The sequence below is a fragment of the Rhodofomes roseus genome (genome assembly GCF_022264815.1).
Source record: "Rhodofomes roseus strain CIRM-BRFM 1785 chromosome Unknown C8Q71scaffold_7, whole genome shotgun sequence".
NCBI lineage: Eukaryota > Fungi > Basidiomycota > Agaricomycetes > Polyporales > Fomitopsidaceae > Rhodofomes > Rhodofomes roseus.
In genome coordinates, this window is record NW_025952963.1 from 567,156 (window position 1) to 592,443 (window position 25,288).

Below are 25,288 nucleotides of genomic sequence, written 5' to 3' on the forward strand. Positions count from 1 at the left end.
CCCCTGACATACATATCCCCGCCCTCGATCGATCCTCTCCGATCGCCTGCGTGGATGTCGCAGCCACCCCGCCACCAGCCGCCACCACCGCCGGCATCCTCGACCGCCTCTGTCAGCACCGCCGCCGCCCCAGCGACCAGCGTACACTGACGCGCACGAGGCGGCTGTCGGGGCCCGGGAATACACCGAGTCACATCGAAGTCTCCCGTGCGCGCCGATAAGTAAACCGGCCCCATACACACGCCGCAACCTCCGACCACGGCGTGAGATTGTACCTCGACGGCAGTCTGTCCTGGAGGCTGTGCAACGCCGATAACTGCCTGCGTCGCAGCCATACTTAATGACAGTGCAAAGAGGTGAGTCGGCCTCGACTCGGACAGGGTCAAGTCTGTGTTGTCACGAGACTGAGTATAGGCAACAGACTCGGACAGTGCGAGGCCTGAACTTATATAGGTAAGTCAGTGAGTCGACACAATGCAGTAGACTCCGTCCCCTTGGTGTATCTCGGGTCAACATGCTTGGATCAAAACGTATAGCGAACTAGCGGACCGTTTCTCAAAACCCTTCCACGAATGGTAGGCCGGCCCTTCGACATCATAAGCATTGCGGACGGCAGCCTTACGGCACCTACGTTGGACTTCGCGCGCACAGTATTTGCTATTGCGGTGCGCAGGCTGGCCGCGTCTTTGCGGGGTATACAAAACCCCATCCTGACATCCACCAAAGTCGTCTATCAGGTGGCACCGCGAGTATACGCGTCTTTCAGCTGAGCAAGCGCTTTCTGTAGAGTTCAAATGACGTCCAGCATGCAGCATGAACGAAAGGAAGAAAGGGGACCGCACCTCATACGCAGGCCTCAGCGGTTCGACGTCCTTCTCTCCCATCCGCACGCGTTTTACCTTGTCCAGGTGGTCTACGCTCTTCAGCATCGTCTTGAAGTAGCGCGCCTGCATTCCACCACATCAGCTCAACCGATTCATCATACGGACATTCCCTGCCAGGAGGCGGGTCCTGAGGAAAAGAATTTCGGACTAACCTCCTGCTCTTCGACGAGCGTCCACGCATCGCCAGACCGACCAGCACGCGCCGTCCGCCCGACTCGGTGCACGTACTTGCGCATGTCAACCGGGGCATCGTAGCTCACTACGTGCGAGACGTGGCTTATATCGATTCCCCGCGAGATCAGATCCGAACACACCAATCTGTACACCGCACATCATAACCATGAGCGTGAGCTCACACTGTTCACAAAACAAGACGCACATGTCGATCTCCCGATTCTTGAACCGCTCCAGGATCGTCTTGCGCTCGCCCGGCGCGAGGTCGCTCGAGTACGCCTGTGCGACGACGGCGCGCTCTGCACCGAGCGCGCCCTCGAAGAACTCGAACAGCCGCACGAGGCGCGTCGTCGACTCCGCGGACTTGGTGAAGACGAGCGCGTTGACGACACGGTGCGCGTGCACGAGGTGGAAGAGCACGAGCGGCTTCTCTGCGGACGCGCAGACGAGCATGTTTTCCTGCGTGCCTCACATCAGTCTCATTCACACAGAGGTAGGGAGTGGGCGATACGCACCGACAGCGTCGCGGGCATGCTGAATTTCTCCATCGCAAAGTCCATCATGCCCTCCTCGCCCTTCTCGCCGTCCTTGCCCTGCCCCTGCACGACGAAGTACTTCGGATCCCTGAGGTTCAGCGCCGCGATCTTCGCCGGGTCGCGCGTGAGCGTCGCGGAGAAGAGCAGCTTCTGACAGGACGACTCGCGCTTCTCGTCGACGTCCGTGCGCACGTGCGGCACACCGCGGAGGAGGTGCAGGTACGCTGGGGCGAGCGCGTCGGCGCGGGGCATGCTGGATATGGGGGTGGGAGACGGGGATGGGGAGTCTTCGGGAGCGGGTGGTGGTCGGGTGGCGGAGAGGACTTTGGCGAGCCAGTCTTGGAACGATTGGGCTAGGAGGCGGTCGGCTTCATCGATGACCTAAGGGATCGTATGCCATTGATGGACGTGAGAAGGTGAGGTAGGGATGAGACGTACGAGGAAACGGAGGTGTTGTAGGGAAAAGTTCGGTGTGCCGTTCAGATGGTCGATCAAACGGCCGGGTGTGCAGATCAAGACATCGACTTTGCTGGAGCCGCCCTGTAAGCTAGCGTAGTCGCAGGTTAGCGGCAGAGATGCGACGACAGTCACTATACGCACTCCGGAGACCCGTCAGCAACGAGCTGTGTTTGCTCATGGGCGAACGAATGTTGGCCGCTTGCTGTTGCGATCTGTTTACATCTTTGTTCAAATGCACAAAAGTCCTGACTTGGTAAAAGGCATACCTTCACCCCACGCCCTTTCGCCACTGCCTCGAACGTTTCCCGCACTTGTGTGACAAGATCACGCGTCGGGAGTACGATGAGCGCACGTAGGCGAGTAACGACGCGTAGCGAGAGGACCTTGAAGATGATCAGTGAGGTCGTGATGCCTCGTGACCCCCTAGTATGGCCGTACCTCGACAATGGGTAAGACATATGCCAATGTCTTTCCGCTACCCGTTGGGGCAGAGACGCAGAGGTCTCTGGGAGGATCGTATGGCAAGTACAGTGACTTAACAGATTCGGGGGTGAGCAGGGACGGAATGACAGCCGTCTGTACTGTTCACGATGAGTCAGAGGTCCCACCACCGAAATAATGCATAAGACGTTGCACAGACCTGCAAACAGCTCCGTTATGCCCAGCTCCTTCAGCCTCTTCCGCGTCCTCTCGCTGAGGCCTGTCCCCCCATCATCGCTAGACCCAGACGGGAACGCTTGCAGCTTCGCAGGGTCGATGAGCTCTGCCTCGATGAGTGCCTTGTCGAGGCCCTGGAGAGCGAGCGTCTGTTTTGATGGCGCGTCTGGACGCGTAGGGAGGGGGAAGGCGGGGAGGGCTGGTGGTGTTGGTGAGCTGCGGCGCAGTTGAGGAGATGCTGGAGGTGCATCGTCATCGTTGTCTGATTCGTGACGATTCTCCTCCGTGGACTCGAGCTTTCGCCGTTTTCGTGGTCGCTCGGCGTCCTCCTTCTCTTTCTGCGACTCTGTCTGCCCCTTCGGCTTCTCCTTCTTCACCCTTGGTTCTCGTGCCTTTTCTGTCTTCTCGGGTTCTTGAACCTCTACGACGTTCTCCTCGACCTCGCTCTCCTCCGACGATCCCTCACTACCCTCTGCCTCGGAACCAGACTCGCGAGGAGAAGAAGGACGCTGATCCTGCTTCGCAGCTGCATTCGGTGCGGATTGAATTTTGCGCCTCTTTCGCCTCTCTTTCTTGCCTTTGAGATACCTCTGCTTCGCTTTGGTTTTATCCTATGCGCGAATGCATGAGGTGCTGTGTACCGGAATGCGCAGAGAACATACCTTCACATTGGCCGCTGCTTTCGGAGGCTCACTGGCTACAGCCATGACCTTGGATGTTCAGATGGTGCTTGTGCAAAGATGCGAAGATTTGGATATATGCCGAGGCGTATGATGCTACTTCTAGGTAGACTTCATTCGAGAGACGGTACGGTAACGGTCAAGTAACGGTCGAGCAAAAGTAAGAGCTGCTGCAGCCACCGCTCGGGCGCTAGCTCCCAGGCCGGGCCGGTAAGCCGGTAAGCCGATTGCCTCGAGTTGGCGGTGGCGTTGCGGTGGCGGGTGGTGGCCGGTGGCCGCCGCTCCGAGTCCGACTCTGCATGCGCACCAGCATCGACTCAGTCCTCCCTCCACTGTTCTTGGGACTGGGGGGAGACTACTCAGAATACTGTATCGATATCCAGGTGATAAAGTACATGATAACAGCCGGCGCAGAACGTTTTGGAGGTCGCAATATCCACAGCTGAGCGCTGAGCGCTGATCATCGCCCACTGCGGCCAGTGCAGTGGACTCACAGACCCACCAGGCTGAGCCATTAGCAAGTTCCCAAGGCGGTGAGTACTCATACCCCCGTTGTACTCGCATGCAAGCGCTGAGCAGGTCCTCCTTCGAGACTATCGTTGCTCCAACAATTTTTATGTGGCATGTCACTCGGTTTGCCGCGGTTCAGTGACGGTTTGAATGTTCACCGTGCCACTTCACTGCCTCGGGATACCAGACATGTTTTCTCCCATGCTACGATTCGACGTGAGCTCACACAGCTTGCAGATAGAAAGGGCCTGCCATCGATATATCGCATGAGCCACATGGAAGATATCAGTGTGGGCTAGTAACGAGACGATCAGCGCTCACTGTTTCGTGAAGAACTACATTGGGCGATCCGCCACCGTAGGCCACAGTGCCGCAAGCCAATATCAATCGTCACACCGATCGTTTCTCTCACCCTACGTTTGTCGTCGTCACTTCTTGCTACGAATGAGGTGAGTGCGTGAGATCACGCCCGAGAACCTCGCTCATGCTGCGTACACTCCCTCATCCGGGCTTACAGATGAGCGATCCGATAATGACAATTGCTTGTACCGTGGCCCATATTCACGGAAGCTATGTCATCGGACGTCCATCACCTGATGGCGCTGGGCTTGCGTCCAGCAGTACCACAGACGGTTCCGGAGCACCATCATAAGCTCTTCCAGGGCAAGCGGCGATTCTTATCGCGACGCAATCTCCGGCAGAGACTTCTGACCGCCAGCATTCAGTCTCAGCCGGGTTTCTCAATGCGGGAAACGTCGGCATGGTCCACTCCTGCCGTCCGAAGAAGAACCATGTGTGTCATAGTGCGTGCAACGCCACCGTCATCTCGCAGATTGTATTGGAATCTTGTGCCAATGAGGCCACTCAGTGCTCGGCTTACAAGGACGCTACGAATTCATCGGTGAGTTTGGCCATGAATACAAAAGGCATCCAGCGGACATGCCGCCGTCCTTATCCCTCCGAACACTTCCGTCAAGTAGTGCTAGAGCAAAGTGACGTCCCCTCGGTGCTGATAGTACGCGTACCTCTATCGGAATATGTGCTACCAGGAATGGTCGGTGCCTTTCCTTTCCGGAGGATATAAATCCGCTCACTATGCTACCGTAGCTTCGGTAACCAACACAGAGGGTGTGGGGTGAGCACTATGAACGAACTGTCACTTATAGCATGCCCTGAACATCTCTCTTACAAAGCACTTCGTCGTGTCATATTACTCCGGAGTTACGCAAGATTGCAAACAAGCAAACTGCAAGCTTAGTTCCGCACACAAACATACAGCGCAGAACTGCGGCTGTCCCAGCGTAAGCGGCTTTCCAAAATCCCTTGACGAGTCTTAGGAGACTAATTATGTGCGCCAGGTCTATTATGACCATCGTCGAGTCCAGAACCTCATACAGGAACCTTGCGACAACTGCAAAGAGGCAGCATTGGCGGCTAGGGTAACAAAACGCTGGTAACATAGCTGGAGCATGATCGACATCTTAGCCGTAGGGGGGACCTGGTCTTGTCGAAGGTGTGCGTGATCCACCGCGGTGTAATATGTAGCTGTAATTTATGTTTGCGTACCTCGCGAACCAAATCCCGTTCGTGTGCGCAATTTACGAGTGAGTCGCTGTGAGTCGCCATGGATGTAGTCTAAGTGACAACGGAGCAGTGCGCAGGCCATGACTCGGCTGCCCGAGCACGGAGCGGAAGGAAGGAAGATCAAAGCACCTCGCTGCCGGAACTACACCAGCGGACAATCTGACGCCCGGTCATCGGCTAGCATACGCCACCCCCGAAGTCAGACGGGCGTGTCGGCAGGTACTTAGTCCCCTCTCTCTGGCGCCGACGATGAGCGTGGATCATATCAGTACCCTTTCGCGCATGTGAGAGACAGTTTGCTCGCCGGGAACTCCGCAACCGTCGACAGTCATTTACATCTAACTCGCATCGCAGGAGACTCTACCTTCGCTCAGCCGGACAGGTTCTAGCCACGAATCCCTCTGCATTCACTATACAGGCTCTATGTCTTGGATTCAGCTCGAGACCGAACACTTGCCCTTGGGATGACAGTGTGGACAACGGTTTTCTCATAGGCTGATCGTACAACCGTAAGTGCATAGATCCAGACAATAGATGAAGCAATGGTTTATCTATCTCAGAACCGTCTTGGCCCTCGTTTCATCGGCTGCCTGGCCCCGCGCTGGGGCAACTTGATCTGCGCTACTCGTCTCCGACGCTCAGTTTCGCTGTCGTTCTCGTCTGATGAGTCGACGCGCTTGGCCTTCTTCGATGGCGGTGGATGCGGGGGAGATGAATCATCGGTTGACTGGTTCGCCGCCGCCGCCGGTCCACCTCGTCTTTCAGGGGTGTGCTGACGAGACGCTCTGGGGCTAGCAGCCCGTGTCGAAGGCTTCGAATTAGCGGGATTGGTGCTACTCCTTTGAACTTTCCTGGTATGATCCTCCTCTGCCATTCTGCTGGCACTGGGTGCGGGCGCGTTCGGTGCCTCACCCGATTCGCTTTCGGTCTCCGAGCCGTCAACTGCTTGGGGAGCCCGAGTGAGCGGATTGGGCGGCGGTGCCTTCGGAGGAGGAGAGATAGCACGAGAAGTTATCTACGCCACGGCATGTATGGTGTTAGCGCAAGGTGACCGCCGCACAGAGAAGATGCTCACGATAGGCGTGGACGCTCGGACAGGTGAGAGTAGCCTTTGCGGCGCCTTGGAAGCAGCTCGTGACTTTGGGCGGATAGAGGGCAAACGCAGATCTGGCTTTGGTGCCTCTGAGGAGATCGATGCTACAGTGACAAGTATAAGTCAGCCACTGAGTGCTACCGATGAACGGCACACTGACGAAGATCGGGAGAGAAGTTGAACATGGCAGTCATACGGCGCAGCGTCGTTGCCGCACGTGGTCGAGATATGGCATGTTTGACGTGAGTATCGACAGTTCGGCGAGCTGTCCTGCCGACCTTGTCGACTGCCTGGGAATGAGGGCATCCACATTGCGTCAATAAGGTGGGGAAGACGTGGAATAGCGGTTACTGAGGTCGACGAACCTTCTCTAGATCAGCTTCCGATAGCTCACTGACTGGGTCTGCCGAAGAGAACGCGAGGTGGGTGAAGCTAATGAGCGGCATGATGAGGTGCTTCGATAGGACTTCAGCCGATTGTTTTGGCCCAATGGCACATGTCTCCCACCGCCACTTGAAAGAGTCACTGCCTAGCTCGAAAGCTAAATCCTAGGCGTGTAATAAGAACGGAACCGTAGCAATTAATGACATGGCTTATGGGTGAAGTGATATCACTCACGGAGTAGTGCGTCTTCACCATTTCGAACGTCAAATCCGCGATACCGCCGATAGAATGCGCAGACGAAAGGAGCTCGACGATTGCGGTTCGCCATTCATCTTCTTCCTCTTCGCTTGCAAAGGAAGGTGCTTGGAGAGGATTACAGTCCCTCCAGCGTCTTGCCAGCTGATTGCTCTGTAGGACTGTGCATTACGGAGATCGGCTCGGAATCTGTCTCGTATGGCGGAGATAGGCGTACCCTCAGCCCACACATTCTTAGTGTCCGTAATTAGAATATAGCAGCATAGATCCACGGTGGAGGAGTAAATTTTCTACCATCACGTTGAGCTGACGCAGTGGTTGACGCAAGAGATTCAACTGATGACTGACCAGCATGTACGGAATTGATTTCTCAGAATCTATCTTGACGAGCCACTCTGTGCTGAGCAGCAATTTACTATGATCCTTTGTGGTTGACAATCTCAGAAGCATCATCCACCGTGTCTGAGATTGCGCACCTCTGAGAAATAGTCCATGGGGACTTAATGACGTGTAATTTGGCTTCTAGTGCTTGTGGGCCACTCAGCGAGCCGGGGCTTCCAGTTCAATGGCTTCCGTTCTGTTCCACTCAGGATAGCAAGGCCAGCAAGGTGGAGTATATTCCAAAGGCAAACTTGAGTTCGCGTTCGTGGTATTGCGGCCGCCAGTGATCCTACTTACGAGTTGTGTACGTACAAAGTGAGTCACAAAGAAGTGATGTGTACGAGATCGAGTGCCACGGGAGGTTGACGAGAGGCGCGCCACTGGCCTCGAACATACTTACCTATTGTGGAGGGTAAGACAAACAAGTGACACCAGAGGGCTCGTCAGATGATCCCCGCGTCTCTCACATTGCTCTCAGTGTCTCACACACTGCCGTGTTCGTCTGCTTCGACTTGTCCCATTGCTCGGTCTGTTTCTTGTTCTTTCCTTCTCGCCCGTAACAATGTACGCACGCATGGAAGAAGGCGAAATCAATGACCCTGGCACGTTCGACTTGTGACGGAAATTCTCCAACTATTGTACTTACCAAGTGCAGGCAGGTTCTTCTGGGGTGGTGTATTCCCCCGAGATCGAATGGCCAGGAGAAACAACATCCGAGTCGTCGGTATCGTATGAGGCCCTACCGTCCCAAACTGCTACCACCGCTGCCGAGGACGCGTATCTCCGCCATGCTTCGTTGGGTCCGCCAACACCTCGGGGGGACCCTGACACGTCCTGTATGCGTTTGCTCGTACAGCACAGCGCGACTCTCCCGAAGAGGCAGATCCTCGCTGTTTTGGACGGTTATGCGGAGGTCCAGCTGGGACGTGACGCTACACCGCCAGGCAGTGAGACGCCACGCATCCGCCTGAAGGAGATGGAGATATCCAAACTGCACGCGACGATATTTTGGGACGAGGAGCGCCGCGAATGGGCTGTCGTCGACATGGGGTCGAAGCATGGTACCTTCCTCAGGTCGAGTCGGGACCCGACTGCTTCGACTTCACAGGCTGGTGGTCAGGCTACTCTCCATGTGACCGCGGCAGACGAGAGAGGCACGCGGCTCTCTGCGCCCCGAGCGGCGAGCATCCCGCGTCGATTGGCGCATCTGGACGTTCTGTCCGTCGGCGGAACGACGTTCCTTGTCCACATCCATGAACAGGTGCCGTGCGCAGAATGTTCCCCTTCTGCTGAGAACGAGATCCCGCTGTTCGACCGCCGAACAGCGAATCGTCAGGCGGAGGCGAGCAAGAAGCGCAAACGCGACGCTGCCGAATCACAATTGGCTGAAAGCAGCTACAAAACCCCGGTACGCGACCCGAAGAGGGCATTGAATGACCTCCGACGGAACATGCTCTCCCGCCATGTCGTACCTCAGTCCCATCCTCCCCAATCGCAGTACACAGACAGAAGTGCTTTGCGCCGTGCACGCCATCCTGAGGCAGTGCCCCTCGTCCTGCCCACTCCAGCCCATGCGCAGAGCGCCATCGCCACTCGCGTTCCTCCGCCTAGTCCCCCTGTGGTCTCCGCTCCGCCGACGCCGCTGCCTGAGTCCAACATTGGCCATCGCTTGCTCATGAAACAAGGTTGGTCACCCGGTGAGAGCCTTGGTCGTGCCGGCAGTAGCGATGGTGCTCTTGTCGAGCCTCTCGACGTCAAGGGTCACACAGGCAAGACGGGACTTGGAGGTGCGAGGAAAGACAGTCGAACGTCTTCGCTAGCACTTGACTGGAAGGAAGCGGGCAAGCTACAACGCTGGGGTGTAGCCCAGGCAAGACATTCGAACGATCCTCCTTGACTCTGGGTGTCGTACTTCTCGGACCGTGCTATACATATTTCTCGATCAATGACTAAGTACGTGTTGATGGCATCTTGTGATTGCACGATGATTCACTGTTCCGCAACGTCGTCGACTCGCGTACCATATCAAACCCATAATCACAAAACTCATTTGGCGAACGACCGAAACCTGGGAAGACCGTCCTGCACTCAGGCTATATGGAACTACCGCACTGTTGTGTCGTTACATCCATGGACGATATGCCTGCCGCCCTCTTGCAGTGTTCGTGTATCTGGCCTGGAGCGAGTACTCACGAAGGCAACCGATCAATCGATGCCTCTGAACATCAAATCATATTGTCTGGTACAAATCCGGCGAAATCGCTGTGTTGCGGACGTCTTCTAGTCGTTCACAGAAACAGTCCAGACACTCGTATCGCTTACACTGCTGCACCCTGTACTAAAAGGAGCTCTGGAGGAGCTCAGGCACCGACGATGTTTGACTGGCAACGCTCTGATCAAGTCATTTGGCTGTCCTATCGTCTCGCAGAGCGACGTGCCTGAGAAAACAAGTGGGAGGTATGGAGATCACAGTGTCCAATTGCAAGAGGGGAATGTATGACGCAGGCATGTTCACAGTACTAGTTCAGCGACGAGTCCCGGTCTATAAGGGACGGCGGGGGGCCGCGGATTATTTTGTAATTACGAAAGCCCCACCCGACGTGTATCATGTATGAGCGAATTGTGAGCGGTCTGAGTCTCAGCGAGTACGGGCCTCGGGGCCTCGTGTCCGGGTATCGCGAGGTCGTTGGCAGTTGCGCAGATGGGTGATTTGTTCTCGGCACCACGCCTCGTGTGGCTGACATCAGCGCCAGCCACCGTGCGGAGGGTGCGCGGCGACTTGAGGAACTTGGAATCCCTCGGTGAGGCAGCACACAAGGAATAGGCATGGGCGATCAGAACTGCATCGATTTGCTTCCTCTGCGAATGCGGGGCAATAGGGGCACCCCGCGTGGGCGTCCGGAGACGCGTCGCGGTCACGCACACGGGCGCGCGAACGAGCGCCTACGCGCGTTCTTTGGCGCAGTTTGGCCATCACGTGGGGACGCGTCGCAGGCCAAGTTGAAATCTCGGTTCGAACAAGGCCTGCTCGTCACTGCATCATAGGCTGACTTCGTCTCCTACGCTTGCGTCTCTCCTTCTCTCCAACTTCCATCTACTGGCGTGTCGGGCCTTTCCCATTCTTGTATCCCATCTTCCGTCGACTCAGCTCCCCACGCAAGCCAGCTTCCAGGCCTCCCTCGCTGTCTCCACTCGACGACAACTTGAACAACCTTAATCAACTTCGTAACAATGGCAAACCACTCTGTACGCGTGAGTCGTCAGCCTCATCGTGTTTCCTGTCAGCACAGTGCTGACAGCGAAGGACATCTGTCTTGCAGCTTCCCATGCGCAACCGCATCGGCCCTCAACGAAAAGTCAACGGCGACGAAAACGCCATGAGTCGCCATGTCCGCCAATCTTCTAGCATTACCGGCGGCGCAGCTCGCGTAGCTATTCCTCCAGGCCACGCAGCCAAGGCTGCTCTTCTCCAACGTCCGGCTCTCAACGAGGTTACTACTACTGCTGTTAACCGCAAGGTATGTGGCCATCCTCTGATTCATGGAGTCCCCCTCCACCGTTGCCAGGTGCTTTGCAGCATTACTGACATCATCTACAGGAGAACATCAAGCTCAATGGCATTGGTAAGGAGAAGGAGGTTGTTGATGCTGGCATCAAGCGCAGCGCCTCCACTACCTTCGCCAGTGGTCCCCAGAGGGTCCCGCTGGCTTCCACTCGAGCTGCTCCGAATGCCCCGGCCGCGGCTCATGCTCGTGCATCATCTATCCGTGTCCAGCGGCCCCATAATCCTCCTGCCCGCGTAGCCCATCGTGTCCCTGTTCCCGTCCCACAAGAATACCTCGTTCACGAGGAAGATGTTGACGTTGATGAAGTCGACATGGACGTCGAATACCAGGACGGCGTCCCGACGCAGGACATCCAGGTCGAGGACGACGAGGCTTATGTCGTCGATGAACGCGATACAGAGGCGATGGAGCCCGACGCTGTCGAGGACGAGCCCGAGCAGGCTCCCCGCGTCTGGCCCGAGATGAGCACCGAGCGTGCCCAACGATACCAACGGGAGATCGACGAGATCAAGTACCGTTACAAGGACCCCGTTGATGAATTTGACATGACTATGGTTTCGGAGTATGCCGAAGACATCTTCGACTACATGAACGACCTCGAGGTGAGCGGTAATTGTGGCGTCGCCTTTTCTGCTCGTACTGACTCCTTCTGCAGGATGATGTTATGCCCAACCCGGAGTATATGGAAGGCCAGACGGAGATTAACTGGTCGATGCGTCAAACGCTCGTTGACTGGCTATTGCAAGTGCACCTCCGCTACCACATGCTGCCCGAGACGCTCTGGATCGCGGTCAACATCGTCGACCGTTTCCTGACCAAGCGTATCGTCTCGGTGCTCAAGCTACAGCTCGTCGGCGTCACCGCGATGTTCGTCGCTGCCAAGTACGAGGAGATCCTTGCACCCTCCGTCGATGAGTTCGTCTACATGACGGAGAACGGCTACTCACGCGAGGAGATCCTGAAGGGCGAGCGGATAGTCCTTCAGACGCTGGACTTCAGGGTCAGCCACTATTGCTCGCCGTATAGCTGGATGCGCAAAATCAGCAAGGCAGATGACTACGACATCCAGACCCGCACGCTGAGCAAGTTCCTCACGGAGGTCACGCTGCTTGATTACCGGTTCTTGCGGGTGAAGCCCAGTCTGGTCGCGGCGGTGGGCATGTACACTGCGAGGAGAATGCTCGGTGGTGACTGGGTGAGTCCTTTTCCTACGCTGCCATTGTCTGGCCTCATATACGCGGTGGTGGGCGCGCAACACGCCGCCATCACGTTTTTGTTCTCCAAACACGTACTGCCATGTTCTCACGTGACCGCTTTGGGATGATCTGACTCGCTGACGTCTATTGTTTGATAGAACGATGCCTTTGTCTATCACTCCGGTGTAACGGAGGAGCATGTTCTTCCCGGGCACCGTATGCTCTTGGAGAAGCTCGTCGAGGACGGGTTCACCAAGCAGCACGTCTGCGAGAAGTACTCGCACAAGAAGTTCCTGAAGGCGTCGATGTATGCCATCGAGTGGGCCCACAACCACCTCCACCAAGAACTCGCCGGGGAACAGATGAACCTCGAGGACTAAGGAAGCCTATGGTGCGAGGGCGAGCTGCTTGGCATCACACGCATCATCCACCATATCATCTCCACTATCCATTCAGGCTCATCCATCCTCCATGATCTACTTTATTTTGTCTCGTCGTCTCTCTCATCTGCAGTCCATCGTCACACGTGTTTGAATACTACAGTCTACATCCCTGCCACTTGATCATGTCCTTGTCTATGTTTGTCCAGTGCATTGCTTTCTTCAAGTCGTCCTGGTTTGATGCCCCGCCCCTTCGCCCGACATGCCACTTCATTTGTTTGAAAGCTCGCACAACCACCCCACCATTTTCATGATCACGTCGCCGGACGGTTACGCTCGCACTCAAACACTCGTTTGTACTGGACTGCATATGCCCTCTCATGCTTGTTTTGTCTATGCCTCTCGCCGTCGCCTCTCGCTCCCGATATCGTTCCTCGTCGTTTTGTTTTTCCTCGCTTCCCATGGCCGCGCCGACGTAGATATACGTACACGGCCGCCTCCTTCGTTTGCCCCTTTCCGTTCGTTTGCAGTCCTTCCTCTTTTGCTTTGTCGTGCCCAAAAGATACCTTCACCCCGCCGTCGGCTTGTGTTATTATCGCTCAGTATTGAATTCTCTTGTGCATTTTGTTGGTCATTTTGTGGTGTCCGTGGCGATCCCCGTCTTGCGTTGTCGTTCCGTGTTTTCGTTGGGTGATCGCGGCCAGCCACCTTCGCCCCGGCTTGTGGGATACGTACAGAAAGCATTGACATGTACTATATCCGCGCAGGGCGCCCAAGTCTCGGAAGTGTTTGTCTATCTAACCTATCACCGCCATCCTTCTGCGTGCGATGAGGTGCTTGCGAGGCCGCGCGCCCTTTGACTCAAAGACTGAGGCCATGTCGGGCTCGAGGACTCGGAGGCGAAAACCCGTGCCTGGGACAGACGCCGAGCGTCATCGTCAGATCCCCTCGTGAATCACATGCAACGACGCAATCGGGGTATAACGCCTGAACAAGCCACACTGGCACACAACCGATCCCTGGGTGTACGCTGCGTCGAGTATTCTTGGACAAACCCAGTCATGTCTCAATTGTCGTTCAAAGGCCATACAGTGGTTGTCACAGGAGCTGGAGGTGGACTGGGAAAGGCGTGAGTGACGATGCGGTCAATCGTACACACGGTGTACTGAACACGGCGGTCTAACAGGTACTCGCTGTTCTACGCGTCGCGAGGTGCAAACATCGTGGTGAACGACTTCAATCAGGCAGCTGCACAGAAGGTTGTTGACGAGATCACGAAAGGTGCGTCACAGCTTGCCGTGTACTCCTGTGAATGCATCTGAACGTCAGCGCGTTGTTTAGCCGGTGGTAAGGCCGTGGTCAACACCGCGTCTGTGGCAGATGGGACTGCAGTCATCAAGACCGCGCTCGATGCCTTTGGAGGAGTGACCATCCTCATCAACAATGCGGGTATCCTGCGAGACAAGGGGTACGCGCGCCATGATGGCTCTTAGGCGTATCCTGACGTGCATGGCATGACAGCTTCAAGAACATGACCGATCAGGAGTGGGACCAGATTCAGCAGGTTCACTTGAAAGGTTCCTTCTCGTGCAGTAGAGCCGCTTGGCCTATATTCTGCAAACAAGGATTTGGCCGAATCGTCAACACTGCAAGCGCTGCAGGGATCTACGGTGCGTTTCCGTGGTTACTCTCTGTCGAAGGCCCGTGTCGAATTGCTGAACTCGTGTGTAGGCAATTTTGGTCAGGCGAACTACAGCGCTGCGAAGATGGGTCTCATCGCGTTCACCAAGACGCTCGCGCTCGAGGGCGCAAGACACGGGATCAAGGCCACAGTCATCGCGCCGGTACGTCAAGTCCAAGCCTCAGTATATCGCGCATGACCTCATATCGCTCCTTCAGATGGCTGCATCCGCTATGACAGAGACCATCATGCCGCCAGAAATGCTCGCAAACCTCAAGGTGAGCCGTAGGCATTTTTCATGTGCCAGTTCTCACGTATGCGTGTTTCTCTAGCCCGAGTTCGTTGCCCCTTTCGTGGCTGCCGTCACCCATCCCGACGGTATAGATGCCTCTGGCAGAATTTTCGAGGTCGGCGCTGGTTTTATCGCGGAGGTGCGGTGGGAGCGAAGCAAAGGGGTCGTATTCAAGACAGATGCAACATTCACCCCGTCTGCCGTAGGTCGAGTGGAACGGCTGTCTTGCCCGGAACTCACATTTGATGAATGACGAAGGTGCAAGCCAAGTGGGAACAAATCACGGACTTTGACTCGGAGCCTCAACAGTAAGTTGTATTGGTATGGCTCTGTGCGAGACGACCCCTGAAGCACCACACAGCCCAACTACTACTCCGGACTTCGACCCAGTCGTACGTCCAATATTTCTGCGCGACTGTCTGAGACTTACGCTGTCCGTTTAGGCTATCCTCGAGGCAGGCAAGAGGGTCCCTTCGAACGAGCAAGGTGAGGCGGTTCGTTTCGACGGCAAGACGGTCATCATCACCGGTGCCGGCGCCGGCCTCGGTCGGGCGTACGCGCATACCTTCGCTAAGCTCGGTGCGAATGTCGTCGTGAACGACGTCAGCGAGAAGGCCGCACAGACCGTGGTGAAGGAGATTACCGGTGGTACGTCATACTTGCCAGAGGGTTCCGCAGAAAATTGTTTACTTACGGCATCTGGACAGCGGGAGGCAAGGCGGTTGCAGCTGTCGTCTCGGCAGAGGATGGCGATGCGATTGTCAAGATAGCTCTGGATGCGTTCGGTGGTGTACACATTCTCGTCGCGAATGCGGGAGTGGTGCGCCCGAATGCATTTGGATCCATGACTGACAAACAGTGGGATGAGGTCCTGGCTGTCCATCTGCGGTAAGCACCTCGGTGGACGTGAGAACGTATGGACTCAGGCTGACACCTCCCTATAGGTCGGCCTTTAAGTGCGCGAAGGCTGTCTGGCCTATCTTCCAGAAGCAGAAGTATGGCCGCATCGTGACAACCGGCTCCCAAGCTGGCGTTTGTAAGTCGGATGCCTAGTTGTCAAAGTTCACGACTCACCTTGTTTGCAGACGGACTGCCCGGCCTTGCCAACGTTCGTACTATCTTGAAGTAGTCCGAGCCTTCACTGATTGAGGATTGCCAGTATGCAACAGCCAAGGCGGCGACCATCAGCCTCACGCGAACACTTGCGATCGAAGGCAGGAAGTACAACATCCTGGCAAACACCATCCTACCCTCTGCAGGCGCCATTGTTGGTCTCGGCCGGTATGTCACAGTGTTTCAACCCCACTCTGACGCCCAGTACCACGACTGACGGTTTGCCTCTACTGCGTGCGGTGCGATCGACGCTACTCAGGCCCGGCAGCAACACCGATGCGATCAAGGTTGGACCGCACAACTACGATTGGGATCGACGCTGATCGTGCTGATGCTGTTGCCACGCTTGTGTAGGAAGAATACATCGCGCCCCTCGTGGGATTCTTGTCGAGCGAGGCGAATGAGGAGACGACTGGCGGGCTCTTCCAGGTCGCCGCGGGGTGGATTGCGCAGCTTCGCTGGCAGCGCACTGGGGGCCATGGCTTCCCGGTGAACAAGCCGCTCACCCCGGAGGCTATATTCTCGAAGTGGCAGGTCATCACTGATTTCGGTGAGCCTCTTCATGGCTGGATGGTGGGACATGCTGACGCCCTTGCAAGACGATGGTAGGGCGACGAATCCGTCGACGACGCAAGAGGCGTTCATGCAGGTGCGAAAACCCGATGAACTAGAGTGACGCACTCGTTGACAGCCTGCAGATTGCGGAGAACTTCGGTAACGAGTCTGAGGACAGCGGAGAGAGCAGTAGCTCGAGCAGTCCGTACGCCGATCCAGAAGACGCCGAGCTCGTAGCAGAAGCAAAGAAAACAGTAGAGGACCCGCTCGACTACAGCTACACCGAGCGCGACGTGATTCTGTACAACCTCGGTGTCGGTGCGACAGAACAGGAGCTGCAGTGGACGTTCGAGGGCGACGAGGACTTCGTGGCTCTCCCCACGTTCGGCGTCATTCCGCAGTTCGCTGCGAGTGGCGGTATCTCGTTGGACTGGCTGCCAAATTACAACCCCGTACGTGATGTGCATGCATGGGAGCTGTGCGAGTCAGCTCAATCTTTCTCGCGCTGCCAGGCAAAGCTACTCCATGGCGAACAGTACTTGGCGATCAAGGGTCCCATCCCTACCAGCGGGACATTTGTCAACCAAGCCCGGTGAGTGCGGTGATAGCACTACAACCCTGTGCATGGGTAGGATGACTGACACGACACGCGCGGGAATGTGCAGGTTGTTGGAGGTACTGGACAAGGGCAAAGCCGCAGCGGTGACCTCGATAACCGAGACCAAGGACAAGGCGACTGGGACGGTGATCTTTGAGAACCAGTCGACCGTCTTCATACGGGGTGCAGGAGGTTTTGGCGGTAAACGGACAGGCAAAGGTGCGTCTTCCTTCCGGCTGCACCGCCTCCCAATGACTGCGCAGAGTCCGGGCTCACGGCTTTCGCTGGCGTGACGGTGTTTCGCAGATCGCGGTGCAGCGTCGGCTGCCAACACGCCGCCCCAGCGCAAGCCAGACGCTGTCCTTGAGGAAAAGACGCTGCCGACACAGGCTGCATTGTACAGGTACGTCCTAGGTGAGCCCGCCACGGACAACGGGTCATCTGATATTGCCAAAACCTCCATAGGCTCAGCGGAGATTACAACCCACTCCATGTACGTGGGATCCCGGCGCACTCTCCGCGCTTGCTTCCGCTCACGCTCGGCGTCATAGATACAACCAGAGTTCGCTGCTATCGGGGGCTTCGACAAGCCTATCCTTCATGGTGCGTGCGGGTCTCATGTCTGCTGCGCAGCGACGCTTCTAGGTCTGCGGTAGCTGAGGTACATTGTCTTAGGACTGTGCTCGTTCGGCATCTCCGGGAAGCACGTACTGAAGGCATTCGGCCCGTACAGTGACATTAAGGTGCGCTTTGCGGGCGTCGTCTATCCCGGTGAGACTCTCGTCACGGAGATGTGGAAGGAGGGTAGCAAAGTCATCTTCAGTGCGTGATATTAGTCTGCATCTTGTCGCAGCGACTCACCAGAACCCTCATACAGCTACGAAGGTGAAGGAGCGTAACGCTGTCGTCCTTGCTGCGGCTGCAGCCACATTGGTGGATCAGGGTACTCTCAAGGCAAAGCTCTAATCTCGTCACAAGAACCTCAACTTAGGAGGAGCAAAGCTCTGACATCGCGATTCACTCATGTATTCCAGATGATATCCATCCTGTATATAGCTAGCTGTTGTACTCACATTGTCATTTTGGATAAGGGGACCAGGACCATACAACAAGCTGCGAAGTGTGCAAAGGTGAAACAGGGGCGCGACACGCAGAAAGAATAACGCAAAGCGTGCGCGGCTGAAGCATCGTGAATTCATAGAATGGAGATAAGGTAGGACTAAGATGTATGATACAATGAGGGTGGTATGCAATGATACGTTCAATGTTCCGAGGCTGTCGTCGTACTTTACATGAGACTAGGACGGTGCGACTGTGAGAAAACGGCGACGTGCAACCCGTGTCTATGAAGTGGTAGGAACCCTTAATTAGACGACACTGCGAGAGATGCCAGAAGGGGAGAATAATATGGGCCGGCGACGAGTATAGTGAAGGAGAGGTGTGGCAGACACGACCGTGGCCACGCCCACTTCAGCACGTCAGGCTCTGAGTCGCGATCTGTTGTGAGATGCTAACACCTGTGGGAATTTGACAGTAAGCGGCTGAGGTACGTACGACACAATCAGCCAGAGCAACGTACCAGGATAGTACCAGAACGTGACGGCTATGATGAGATACAGACACATGAGGATCATGCCTTCGAGCCAGTTGCTCTTTCCATCTTGAACTGTGTAGTTGACGACGAGGACCGAGAGGAAGAGCACGATGCTCTCGAACGGGTCGAAGAGCATCGTCAGCGGCTTTCCAATGATCCACGAGAGGATGACGATGAACGGAATGACGAACAGCGCGATTTGCTGTGCGGGGCGAAATCAGCTTCTGAGCCACAGCGAAAGAATCGTCAATGGACGACTCACGATACTCGAGCCAACCGCCACACCCAGACTCAGCGTGAGCTTGTCCTTGACCGAGACCGTGACAGCCGTGACGTGCTCCGCCGCATTGCCCACAATCGGCAGGAGAATGAGGCCAACCCACTCCTTCTGGATATGTCCGCTATCCGTCAGACCGTCAATCGAGTCGACGAGCCACTCCGCCGTGACGGCGACGAGGACCGTGACCACAACCAACAAGCCAATCGTCACGGGCACACTGAGCAGCGGCGTCTCGATCTCCTCCTCCTCGCCGGACTTCTGCGCCTCCATGTCGGGGGCGGTGTGCTCGCTGACGGAGCCGGCGGGGCTCGCGGTCGCGGGGTCGTCGCTCATCGCGCGGGGGCTGCTCGCCATGCCGGCCATCTCGTAGTTCTGCTTGTCAGCCGCAGGCGGCGTGAGCGGCTCCGCACTCGCGTTCGGGTTCCGGCGGCGTGCCGGGACGTGCAGCCAGCGCGGCTTCTGGAGCGTCGTGCGCCCCGCGGGGTAATTCGTCGACCGGAACACATCCGCGCCGTCCTCGTACAGCTCCTTGTGCGAGAAGAGCTGGAACACGAGGTACGATCCGTAGACTGCGCAAACAAGGCACGATGTCAGTGTCGCATTCTGGTTGGCATAGTTGGCAGCGGAGCATAGGGCGAGGATACGTACTGAATAGAAGGATGACGGCAGCCTGGAGACGGAAATGGAAAGAACAAAGTTAGATATGCGCATACACGCTTTGGAAGCGCGGCAGATGAGGCGAGGGGCGGTACTCACCCCACGACTGAAGCTGAGCACGTCCGGGCCCTCCTTGTCATCCGGGATAATACTCCCCGCGACCTCGTGGAACGCCGCCGGGAGGAGCACCGCGATGACCGACACAGTCAGGAGCGATGAGTTGAGCTGTACCGCGCCTGCAGTGTTGTCGAACGCGCATTTCCACGGAGTTCCGGGCGAGACGGGGCGAAAAGTGCACGGCGGTGCAGCGTGTAAAGGAGGCGGTGCGATACAGTTGTACCACCGTCAGAAGTCTGGAAGGGAGACGGAGACGTGAGAAACATGTAGCACGCACTCTGGCCGAACCCCTGTTCGGAGAACTTGACGCCGCCAGCGAAGAAGCACATTCCCAGGACCAGCACTGTGGATACCGGGCGTCAGTGTCTCCGTAACAGCCACCCGAGGATGGGTGGATACGAGGCGCTACTCACGCAGATTGCTCAGGATGGAGCCGACCACTGTGGATAGGATTACCGTCAGTCATCAGACCACACTAGGGAAGCCGAATGGGGATGGGAAGAGTGGATCGATCGAAGAGGGTGATTGGGTTCCCCGAGGATGTCATATATGCGGGGACAGCGCCAAAAGTGACAGGGATCACGTACATGACGATTGGACGACCTGCAGTTCGCAGTGGATGAGCGCGATAATCTAAGTTCGTTGTTAGCCACAGAAGGTGGACCACAGCCCACCAGCTACATACAGCTACAATGAGTTCCACGCTGTCCGGTGGACGTCAGTGGCAGGGTCAGGACACAAAGGCACGGTAACGCACGCATTGCCCTGGGAGAAGCGTCAGTGGGTGGAAAGGGCATGACAATGGTGGATGCCCACAAGTGTAGCGTTGAGCAGGCCTGCGAGCGTTTGTCCTACCCGTATTGACAACTCATCGGTGGCGAATGCTAGGAGCTTCGCTAGTGGGATGATGGCAAGGAAAGAAACTGTACGCCGCGCTCAGAGGCTGCAATGCTCCTATAGATGTTCAGTGCTCACAGATGAAAATAAGGGTATCATTGGAGTCCGTATGCGGGAGCGCGAAATTGAGTGCCCACTGAATGGTGGAACATGTCAGATACGACAGCGCCACGAGGTGGCAAAGGTGGCACGTACTGATACTGGAATGCAGACTAAAAGAACGTTCAGCCCTGTTCAAACCATCGTCAGCTCGTCGCCCCGGTGTTCGTCACGCCTCGACCTACATGACATCATGATAATTGCTTTGATTCCCTGCCATACTCCCGGTGGGGATCCTATGGGGCGAGCAGGCTCTAGCTGCGCAGAGAGACGCTTCTTCATGATAGACATGCGGGACGATATTCGAGTGAGGTTGGGCAGCGTGGATGCTCGCTTAGAATTGTCCTGAGAGCGTGTCGACTGGCGGCGCGAGTCCGTGACGTCGTTGAAGGTGGCGCGACGCTGTACCAGGGGAGAGGCTGGTAGGGTGGTGCTCGCCACTAATGTCTGGGCTTCGGCGGAGTGGAGGTTATGGCTTTCTGTGCTGGCTACAAGGTCGTTAGAGGCGTGCGGGGTATAGGGTCAGTTCTCGGGTTTCGCGAAACGTGGAAGGGGTCGTGGCGACGTACCCATCTTGGATGTGCGGTTTATAAAGAAATCCGCAGCGCAATCGGGTCGACAGTTGTGGCGGCGTGCAGTGCAAGTGCGTGCAGGCTATTATCTGGGTCTGGTGGTGGTTCGATATTGTTCCGTGAAGCTTCTTCAGATGATCCGCACCTGAATGGCAGACTAGTAGCGCAGGCTGCCGTACGCGTCCGGGGCTGTGAGATGGAACCTGACTGGAGTACCTGTGGAAGTGGTTTTTGTGGGCTAAAGTTTGGCTGACGGCTGTACGTTGAGCGCTCACAGCCTCCGTAGGACAAAGCGAGTATGGACAAAAAGGCGCAAGAAAAAGCGCGACTCCCGGGAAGCAAAGGTCGGCAGAGAGAAGCAGGGAGCGTCCTGAGAGAAAGGAGCGGAAGCATGCGGGGGCAGGCTGTGAGTGTTATGTAGTACGCCAAGCAATATCCAGCTCGGAGGTTGCCACAAGCCAGCCTGAACTGTGGCTACGATAGCCGCCTCGATCCACTCCGCACAGCCCCCAGTAATTCCGATCCGGCCACTTAGCATCCAATATTATTTGCGTACACGGGCTCAACAATGCTCTCGTAGCCAACCTCCCCACAAAAACGTCGTCCTAGCGGTCTGCCTACGGGAGACTAACAGCGGGCGCAGCACCATCGACTGAACGCCGGTGCCTGCTGTCCACCGCGTGCGCGACGGCGAGGATGCCGAGTCGCGTAGACGAGATTCCCGGCGCAGCAACTGAGCAAGCCTATCCACGTCGTGATGAGTCTCACGTAGTCTATCAATCGTCTCTGGACATTCAAATCTCAGGTGAGCCCGACCAACTTTCATTGCGAACAGCATGTACACTGCGCGAAATATACCTCACGTCCTGTCGTGGCTGCAACGGTCCCAAGGGGCCCGATATCCCCAGCCACGCGTGTCACACGCCACAGCCCAAGAGGCTTGGTCCACGCAACGCCTCGTTTCGGACTAAATGTGCGTGGAATGTGTGCAAGCGACGTCGCCGGACGTCACTTGCAATGCTGCACCAGACAGGATCTTTACGCGGCTGGCCCTTGCCATAGTAGTAGCAGCCATACTTACGCCCACAGGCCAGACATGACGCTCGTGCCCTACTCTCGGCCGCGACGACTTGCTCTCAACCAGAACGCACCGCCACCACCTCGCCTGTGCACGAGTCTTGCCACGGTATGGTTTCCTAGTTCTACGTGTGTGTCCTGAGCATTGTCGCCCACCTCAGTACTCTTCTGTCAGTACCTCACCTGTAACGGATCAGATTAGGACAGTAGGGCCCTTCGATCGAGGAACACAATTAGTACGCAACCGATCATCGTATGCCTTCTGCTTCCCTGCTTCATTATACTTGTCGTTGGCTGATCAGTAATCAGGTTCTCCTGCACTTGCTAGGCTTATCGCACTGTACAGTGATGCTCGGATCCGGGCCGCGAACAGGTTCGGATCGCCCTGCGTCTGCATTCAACGAATATGCTTCCTTTGTGGTCGCGACACAGGTAGAGCCATCGCGGGACCCTCTGCGCACAGTGCTACGCTAGTCAAGTGTATACGATAGCTAGCGGGAAGTCGACACAGCGTGGACAAGGCCATGGGGAGTGCCCGTATGCAAAGTTTCGAGCTTCGAGGCTGAGGCTGTGCGCCTGCGGCCAAAGCCGACGTATCCAACCTCAACGCTCTGCTTGGGCCAGACTGCGTAGCCTCGTGTTCAAGCGTTCAAACGTTCGCCTACGAGATCCCGCTACAGGTACTTACTTGCTGTGGTCGCTGCCAATTGTCCCGCCACGCCAACCGCGGTGGCGCTGTCACCGAGTCAAACCCGACGATACATATCGTCGGAGTCGAACGGCAGCGTCTGCGCGGTGCGCGCTGTACAGCACTCGGATACACTGACACTCAATATACAGGCCTCAGGGGTGCCGTGGCCTCCCCGGCCGCCGGCCATCGCTTCAGCAGCGCGCGCCACGGCGGAGAACGCATCAATAATATGGATCGCAAGTCGCTTCGCCCGTGCTGTAGGAAGCCCTGTTTCGTGCTGCGGCGCTTCTTCTGGTCATGTTGAAGTTTCGACCTCTGTACGTACGATCCCCTAAGCGGAAGCACGGCGCGCGATCTCCAAAAGGGGAAGACGGATGTCCATAGGTGGTATATACCCCCACCTAGTAGATGTGAGTCGACGTCTCATTCGAGGCAAGTATCCTACTCTGTCATCTTACAGGCCATACCCGATTGCCCATGAGCTCTTGATAGAGGGCCGACGATCCCTGAGGCGACAGACGGCCGCGTGAACTCGCGGTCTCTGGAAGGGATGTGGGCTGTGCCGGCAGGAATGATGCACGTCAACGCGTCCGGGCCCTCCGCGGACACGCAATATTTGGACGCGTCGGCAAGTGCGTTGGGCGCATCGTTTGGCACATCGCCTGGTGCGGCCCGGGCGAGGTGGGTGTAGGGAAGATCGATTATTTAGCTGTACTAGGATCGCAGCACCGTCGATGCACCTCCGCACCAGATGCTTCTTGCATAATACAGACGATGGAGATAGAACGGATCGCCGTGAGGTACGAGACGTATATGGCTGGCAGTCGCGGAATGCTTCTGGATATGTCCAGACCATCGGGTGCTAGTGAGAATATGAGGGCTGTGGCTATGTTTTAGCCAAGATCATCGTGACAGAGCAAGACAGCCTGTGCTGGCATACATATCTACGTATGGCGCGTATTGAATGTGAATATACTGGTCAATATGCCGTGAGCTGATGTGGCCGGTTTGACTAAATGAGAACAGCCTCGACTTTAGTGCATCCTTGGATTTGTGATCAGATCACCATTCAAATATTCAGACGTCCATCGGTCAAGCGGGTGGCAAGGTTCAACGCACAGGTCGCGACTCATGATACGACCGAGCAGAAGTTCAAAGCAGCATACGAATGTCGTCCTATGGGCTATCCTCTTGACTGTCTCAGAGTTGCCATTAGCCTCACAACGGTCTCCGCATCCCACACGCCCAATACGCACGGTGCGCCGCAGATGCCACGCAAGCCACACCAGCGAGTATGGTGCAGGTTACAGCAGGCGTGAACCCAGACCCAAATCAGGCGTCAGGCGTATAGGCCTCAGGCTGTGCCAGAGGAGCCCAGAAGCACGAGTCGGCATGGACATTGACCCTGACGCGACATTGATTCCAATGCGCTGAGCTGCCTGAGGCGTGCACTGCCTGCCGTGAGAATCGCTGATCAGCATGCATGCGCAGGAATGTAGGGCACACATACCTCAGCTTAGGTGAGGACAATCGGGTCACGAGGCGTTATTACGAGGAAGAGCTCCGACTTGTCGTAAGGTGCAGTGTACTCGGCAATTACTGAAAACTGAATGGGTCATAGGAAGATATAGCTTAATGAAGAGGATATGGGAGCGGAGATAGCTCACTCTGGCCAGCAACGGGGAAGAGTGAAAAGCACTTCATCACTTCTGAATGATATTACCGCCAATATACTTGCAGCAGTGGGAATACGAGACCGAGATGCATACGCGCAGCTGCCTATTCGAAATGGGACTATAGCCTGCCGACCTGAGCTGTCCGTGAGGTCGCGTCGCCACATCGAACGAGCTAGATAGCAGAAAATGGGGTTGCATGGTGTTGCGAATATGGAATTTGACTGCGGCACACAGCCAACCTTGACGGAACCCAAATACAGCATGTTCACCAAGGATGGAGCACGGTTTGCAATATGATGACTGTTTGATGACTCCCTGACAACTGACGATAGACACGTTGACAGTCGCGACCAACTAAACAACCGGAATCTTGCTTACTCGTTATGGCCGCACCGTATCGAACGGGATGACAACTACCGCAACCTATTACACAGAGCTCTCATCCGCCTGGGATCAGCAAGGACACAGGCTTGCCGCTTGCGTCTCTGTATTAGTACAAGGGCTGCTCCACTCTTTCTGAGCAACATTGCACGCTCACCGTATCAACTAGCGGCACCGTGTGTCCCAAAGGATATTTGACATGCGGAAGGGATGACTTGTGCTCTATAGATGCATAACATCGAAGTAGAGTCAGATGGGCCAATTTCGGG

General features: G+C 56.2%; 7 protein-coding genes across 7 annotated transcripts; 3 read left to right on the forward strand and 4 right to left on the reverse strand.

Annotated features, from left to right (window-relative positions):
• Positions 1-534: 534 nt before the first annotated feature.
• C8Q71DRAFT_528233 (DEAD-domain-containing protein) lies at positions 535-3,592 on the reverse strand. The gene is made up of 11 exons (XM_047919148.1): positions 3,373-3,592; positions 2,694-3,321; positions 2,492-2,634; positions 2,320-2,436; positions 2,195-2,265; positions 2,033-2,141; positions 1,574-1,975; positions 1,264-1,517; positions 1,037-1,202; positions 843-947; positions 535-781 (listed from the first exon to the last, which is right to left on the reverse strand). The coding sequence occupies exons 1-11, from the start codon at positions 3,415-3,417 to the stop codon at positions 734-736; spliced, it is 2,088 nt and encodes a 695-aa protein (XP_047780322.1). The 5' UTR covers positions 3,418-3,592; the 3' UTR covers positions 535-733.
• Positions 3,593-5,044: 1,452 nt separating this feature from the next.
• Positions 5,045-5,502, reverse strand: C8Q71DRAFT_528343 (uncharacterized protein). The gene has a single exon (XM_047919149.1). The coding sequence runs from the start codon at positions 5,358-5,360 to the stop codon at positions 5,106-5,108; it is 255 nt and encodes an 84-aa protein (XP_047780323.1). The 5' UTR covers positions 5,361-5,502; the 3' UTR covers positions 5,045-5,105.
• Positions 5,503-5,810: 308 nt separating this feature from the next.
• Positions 5,811-7,945, reverse strand: C8Q71DRAFT_528370 (uncharacterized protein). The gene is made up of 8 exons (XM_047919150.1): positions 7,693-7,945; positions 7,565-7,639; positions 7,434-7,506; positions 7,196-7,377; positions 6,943-7,125; positions 6,738-6,867; positions 6,560-6,681; positions 5,811-6,499 (listed from the first exon to the last, which is right to left on the reverse strand). Exons 1-8 carry the CDS (start codon positions 7,708-7,710, stop codon positions 6,041-6,043), a joined length of 1,242 nt encoding a protein of 413 aa, XP_047780324.1. The 5' UTR covers positions 7,711-7,945; the 3' UTR covers positions 5,811-6,040.
• A 129-nt stretch (positions 7,946-8,074) lies between these two features.
• C8Q71DRAFT_528391 (uncharacterized protein) lies at positions 8,075-9,594 on the forward strand. The gene is made up of 2 exons (XM_047919151.1): positions 8,075-8,199; positions 8,257-9,594. The coding sequence occupies exons 1-2, from the start codon at positions 8,160-8,162 to the stop codon at positions 9,492-9,494; spliced, it is 1,278 nt and encodes a 425-aa protein (XP_047780325.1). The 5' UTR covers positions 8,075-8,159; the 3' UTR covers positions 9,495-9,594.
• A 1,032-nt stretch (positions 9,595-10,626) lies between these two features.
• C8Q71DRAFT_528413 (cyclin) lies at positions 10,627-12,870 on the forward strand. The gene is made up of 5 exons (XM_047919152.1): positions 10,627-10,849; positions 10,918-11,115; positions 11,196-11,765; positions 11,819-12,358; positions 12,518-12,870. Exons 1-5 carry the CDS (start codon positions 10,829-10,831, stop codon positions 12,737-12,739), a joined length of 1,551 nt encoding a protein of 516 aa, XP_047780326.1. The 5' UTR covers positions 10,627-10,828; the 3' UTR covers positions 12,740-12,870.
• An 864-nt stretch (positions 12,871-13,734) lies between these two features.
• Positions 13,735-18,069, forward strand: C8Q71DRAFT_807261 (multifunctional beta-oxidation protein). The gene is made up of 25 exons (XM_047926008.1): positions 13,735-13,868; positions 13,926-14,020; positions 14,081-14,207; positions 14,261-14,409; positions 14,471-14,583; positions 14,639-14,698; positions 14,753-14,914; positions 14,971-15,020; positions 15,074-15,104; positions 15,156-15,360; positions 15,420-15,600; positions 15,657-15,748; positions 15,798-15,820; positions 15,872-15,993; positions 16,085-16,112; positions 16,180-16,375; positions 16,425-16,474; positions 16,524-16,832; positions 16,893-16,972; positions 17,046-17,197; positions 17,285-17,381; positions 17,444-17,471; positions 17,530-17,581; positions 17,654-17,800; positions 17,856-18,069. The coding sequence occupies exons 1-25, from the start codon at positions 13,801-13,803 to the stop codon at positions 17,942-17,944; spliced, it is 2,706 nt and encodes a 901-aa protein (XP_047780327.1). The 5' UTR covers positions 13,735-13,800; the 3' UTR covers positions 17,945-18,069.
• A 243-nt stretch (positions 18,070-18,312) lies between these two features.
• C8Q71DRAFT_896157 (calcium/proton exchanger) lies at positions 18,313-20,913 on the reverse strand (the record flags this gene model as incomplete). Its single annotated transcript, XM_047928740.1, has 14 exons — positions 18,313-18,495; positions 18,558-18,774; positions 18,835-19,421; positions 19,501-19,522; positions 19,609-19,745; positions 19,904-19,969; positions 20,040-20,066; positions 20,214-20,259; positions 20,312-20,330; positions 20,384-20,391; positions 20,443-20,549; positions 20,602-20,659; positions 20,719-20,753; positions 20,808-20,913. 14 exons carry the CDS (start codon positions 20,911-20,913, stop codon positions 18,449-18,451), a joined length of 1,482 nt encoding a protein of 493 aa, XP_047780328.1. The 3' UTR covers positions 18,313-18,448.
• Positions 20,914-25,288: the final 4,375 nt, after the last annotated feature.

Bases quoted from the DNA above. Each gene is read 5' to 3' on its own strand.
- C8Q71DRAFT_528233 (XM_047919148.1), bottom strand. From the start codon at position 3,417: ATGGCTGTAGCCAGTGAGCCTCCGAAAGCAGCGGCCAATGTGAAG. The intron at 1,518-1,573 runs GTGCGTATCGCC...TGAGGCACGCAG, and splicing joins GCATGCCCGCGACGCTGTCG to GAAAACATGCTCGTCTGCGC. The intron at 782-842 runs GTGCGGTCCCCT...TGAACTCTACAG, and splicing joins CGCTGAGGCCTGCGTATGAG to AAAGCGCTTGCTCAGCTGAA.
- C8Q71DRAFT_528343 (XM_047919149.1), bottom strand. From the start codon at position 5,360: ATGTTACCAGCGTTTTGTTACCCTAGCCGCCAATGCTGCCTCTTTGCA.
- C8Q71DRAFT_528370 (XM_047919150.1), bottom strand. The intron at 7,507-7,564 runs GTCAGTCATCAG...ACGTGATGGTAG, and splicing joins AATCAATTCCGTACATGCTG to AAAATTTACTCCTCCACCGT. The intron at 7,378-7,433 runs GTACGCCTATCT...CGTAATGCACAG, and splicing joins TAAGAATGTGTGGGCTGAGG to TCCTACAGAGCAATCAGCTG.
- C8Q71DRAFT_528391 (XM_047919151.1), top strand. From the start codon at position 8,160: ATGTACGCACGCATGGAAGAAGGCGAAATCAATGACCCTG. The intron at 8,200-8,256 runs GCACGTTCGACT...AAGTGCAGGCAG, and splicing joins AGGCGAAATCAATGACCCTG to GTTCTTCTGGGGTGGTGTAT.
- C8Q71DRAFT_528413 (XM_047919152.1), top strand. From the start codon at position 10,829: ATGGCAAACCACTCTGTACGC. The intron at 11,766-11,818 runs GTGAGCGGTAAT...CTCCTTCTGCAG, and splicing joins ACTACATGAACGACCTCGAG to GATGATGTTATGCCCAACCC. The intron at 12,359-12,517 runs GTGAGTCCTTTT...ATTGTTTGATAG, and splicing joins GAATGCTCGGTGGTGACTGG to AACGATGCCTTTGTCTATCA.
- C8Q71DRAFT_807261 (XM_047926008.1), top strand. From the start codon at position 13,801: ATGTCTCAATTGTCGTTCAAAGGCCATACAGTGGTTGTCACAGGAGCT. The intron at 14,699-14,752 runs GTGAGCCGTAGG...GTGTTTCTCTAG, and splicing joins AAATGCTCGCAAACCTCAAG to CCCGAGTTCGTTGCCCCTTT. The intron at 15,361-15,419 runs GTACGTCATACT...GCATCTGGACAG, and splicing joins GGTGAAGGAGATTACCGGTG to CGGGAGGCAAGGCGGTTGCA.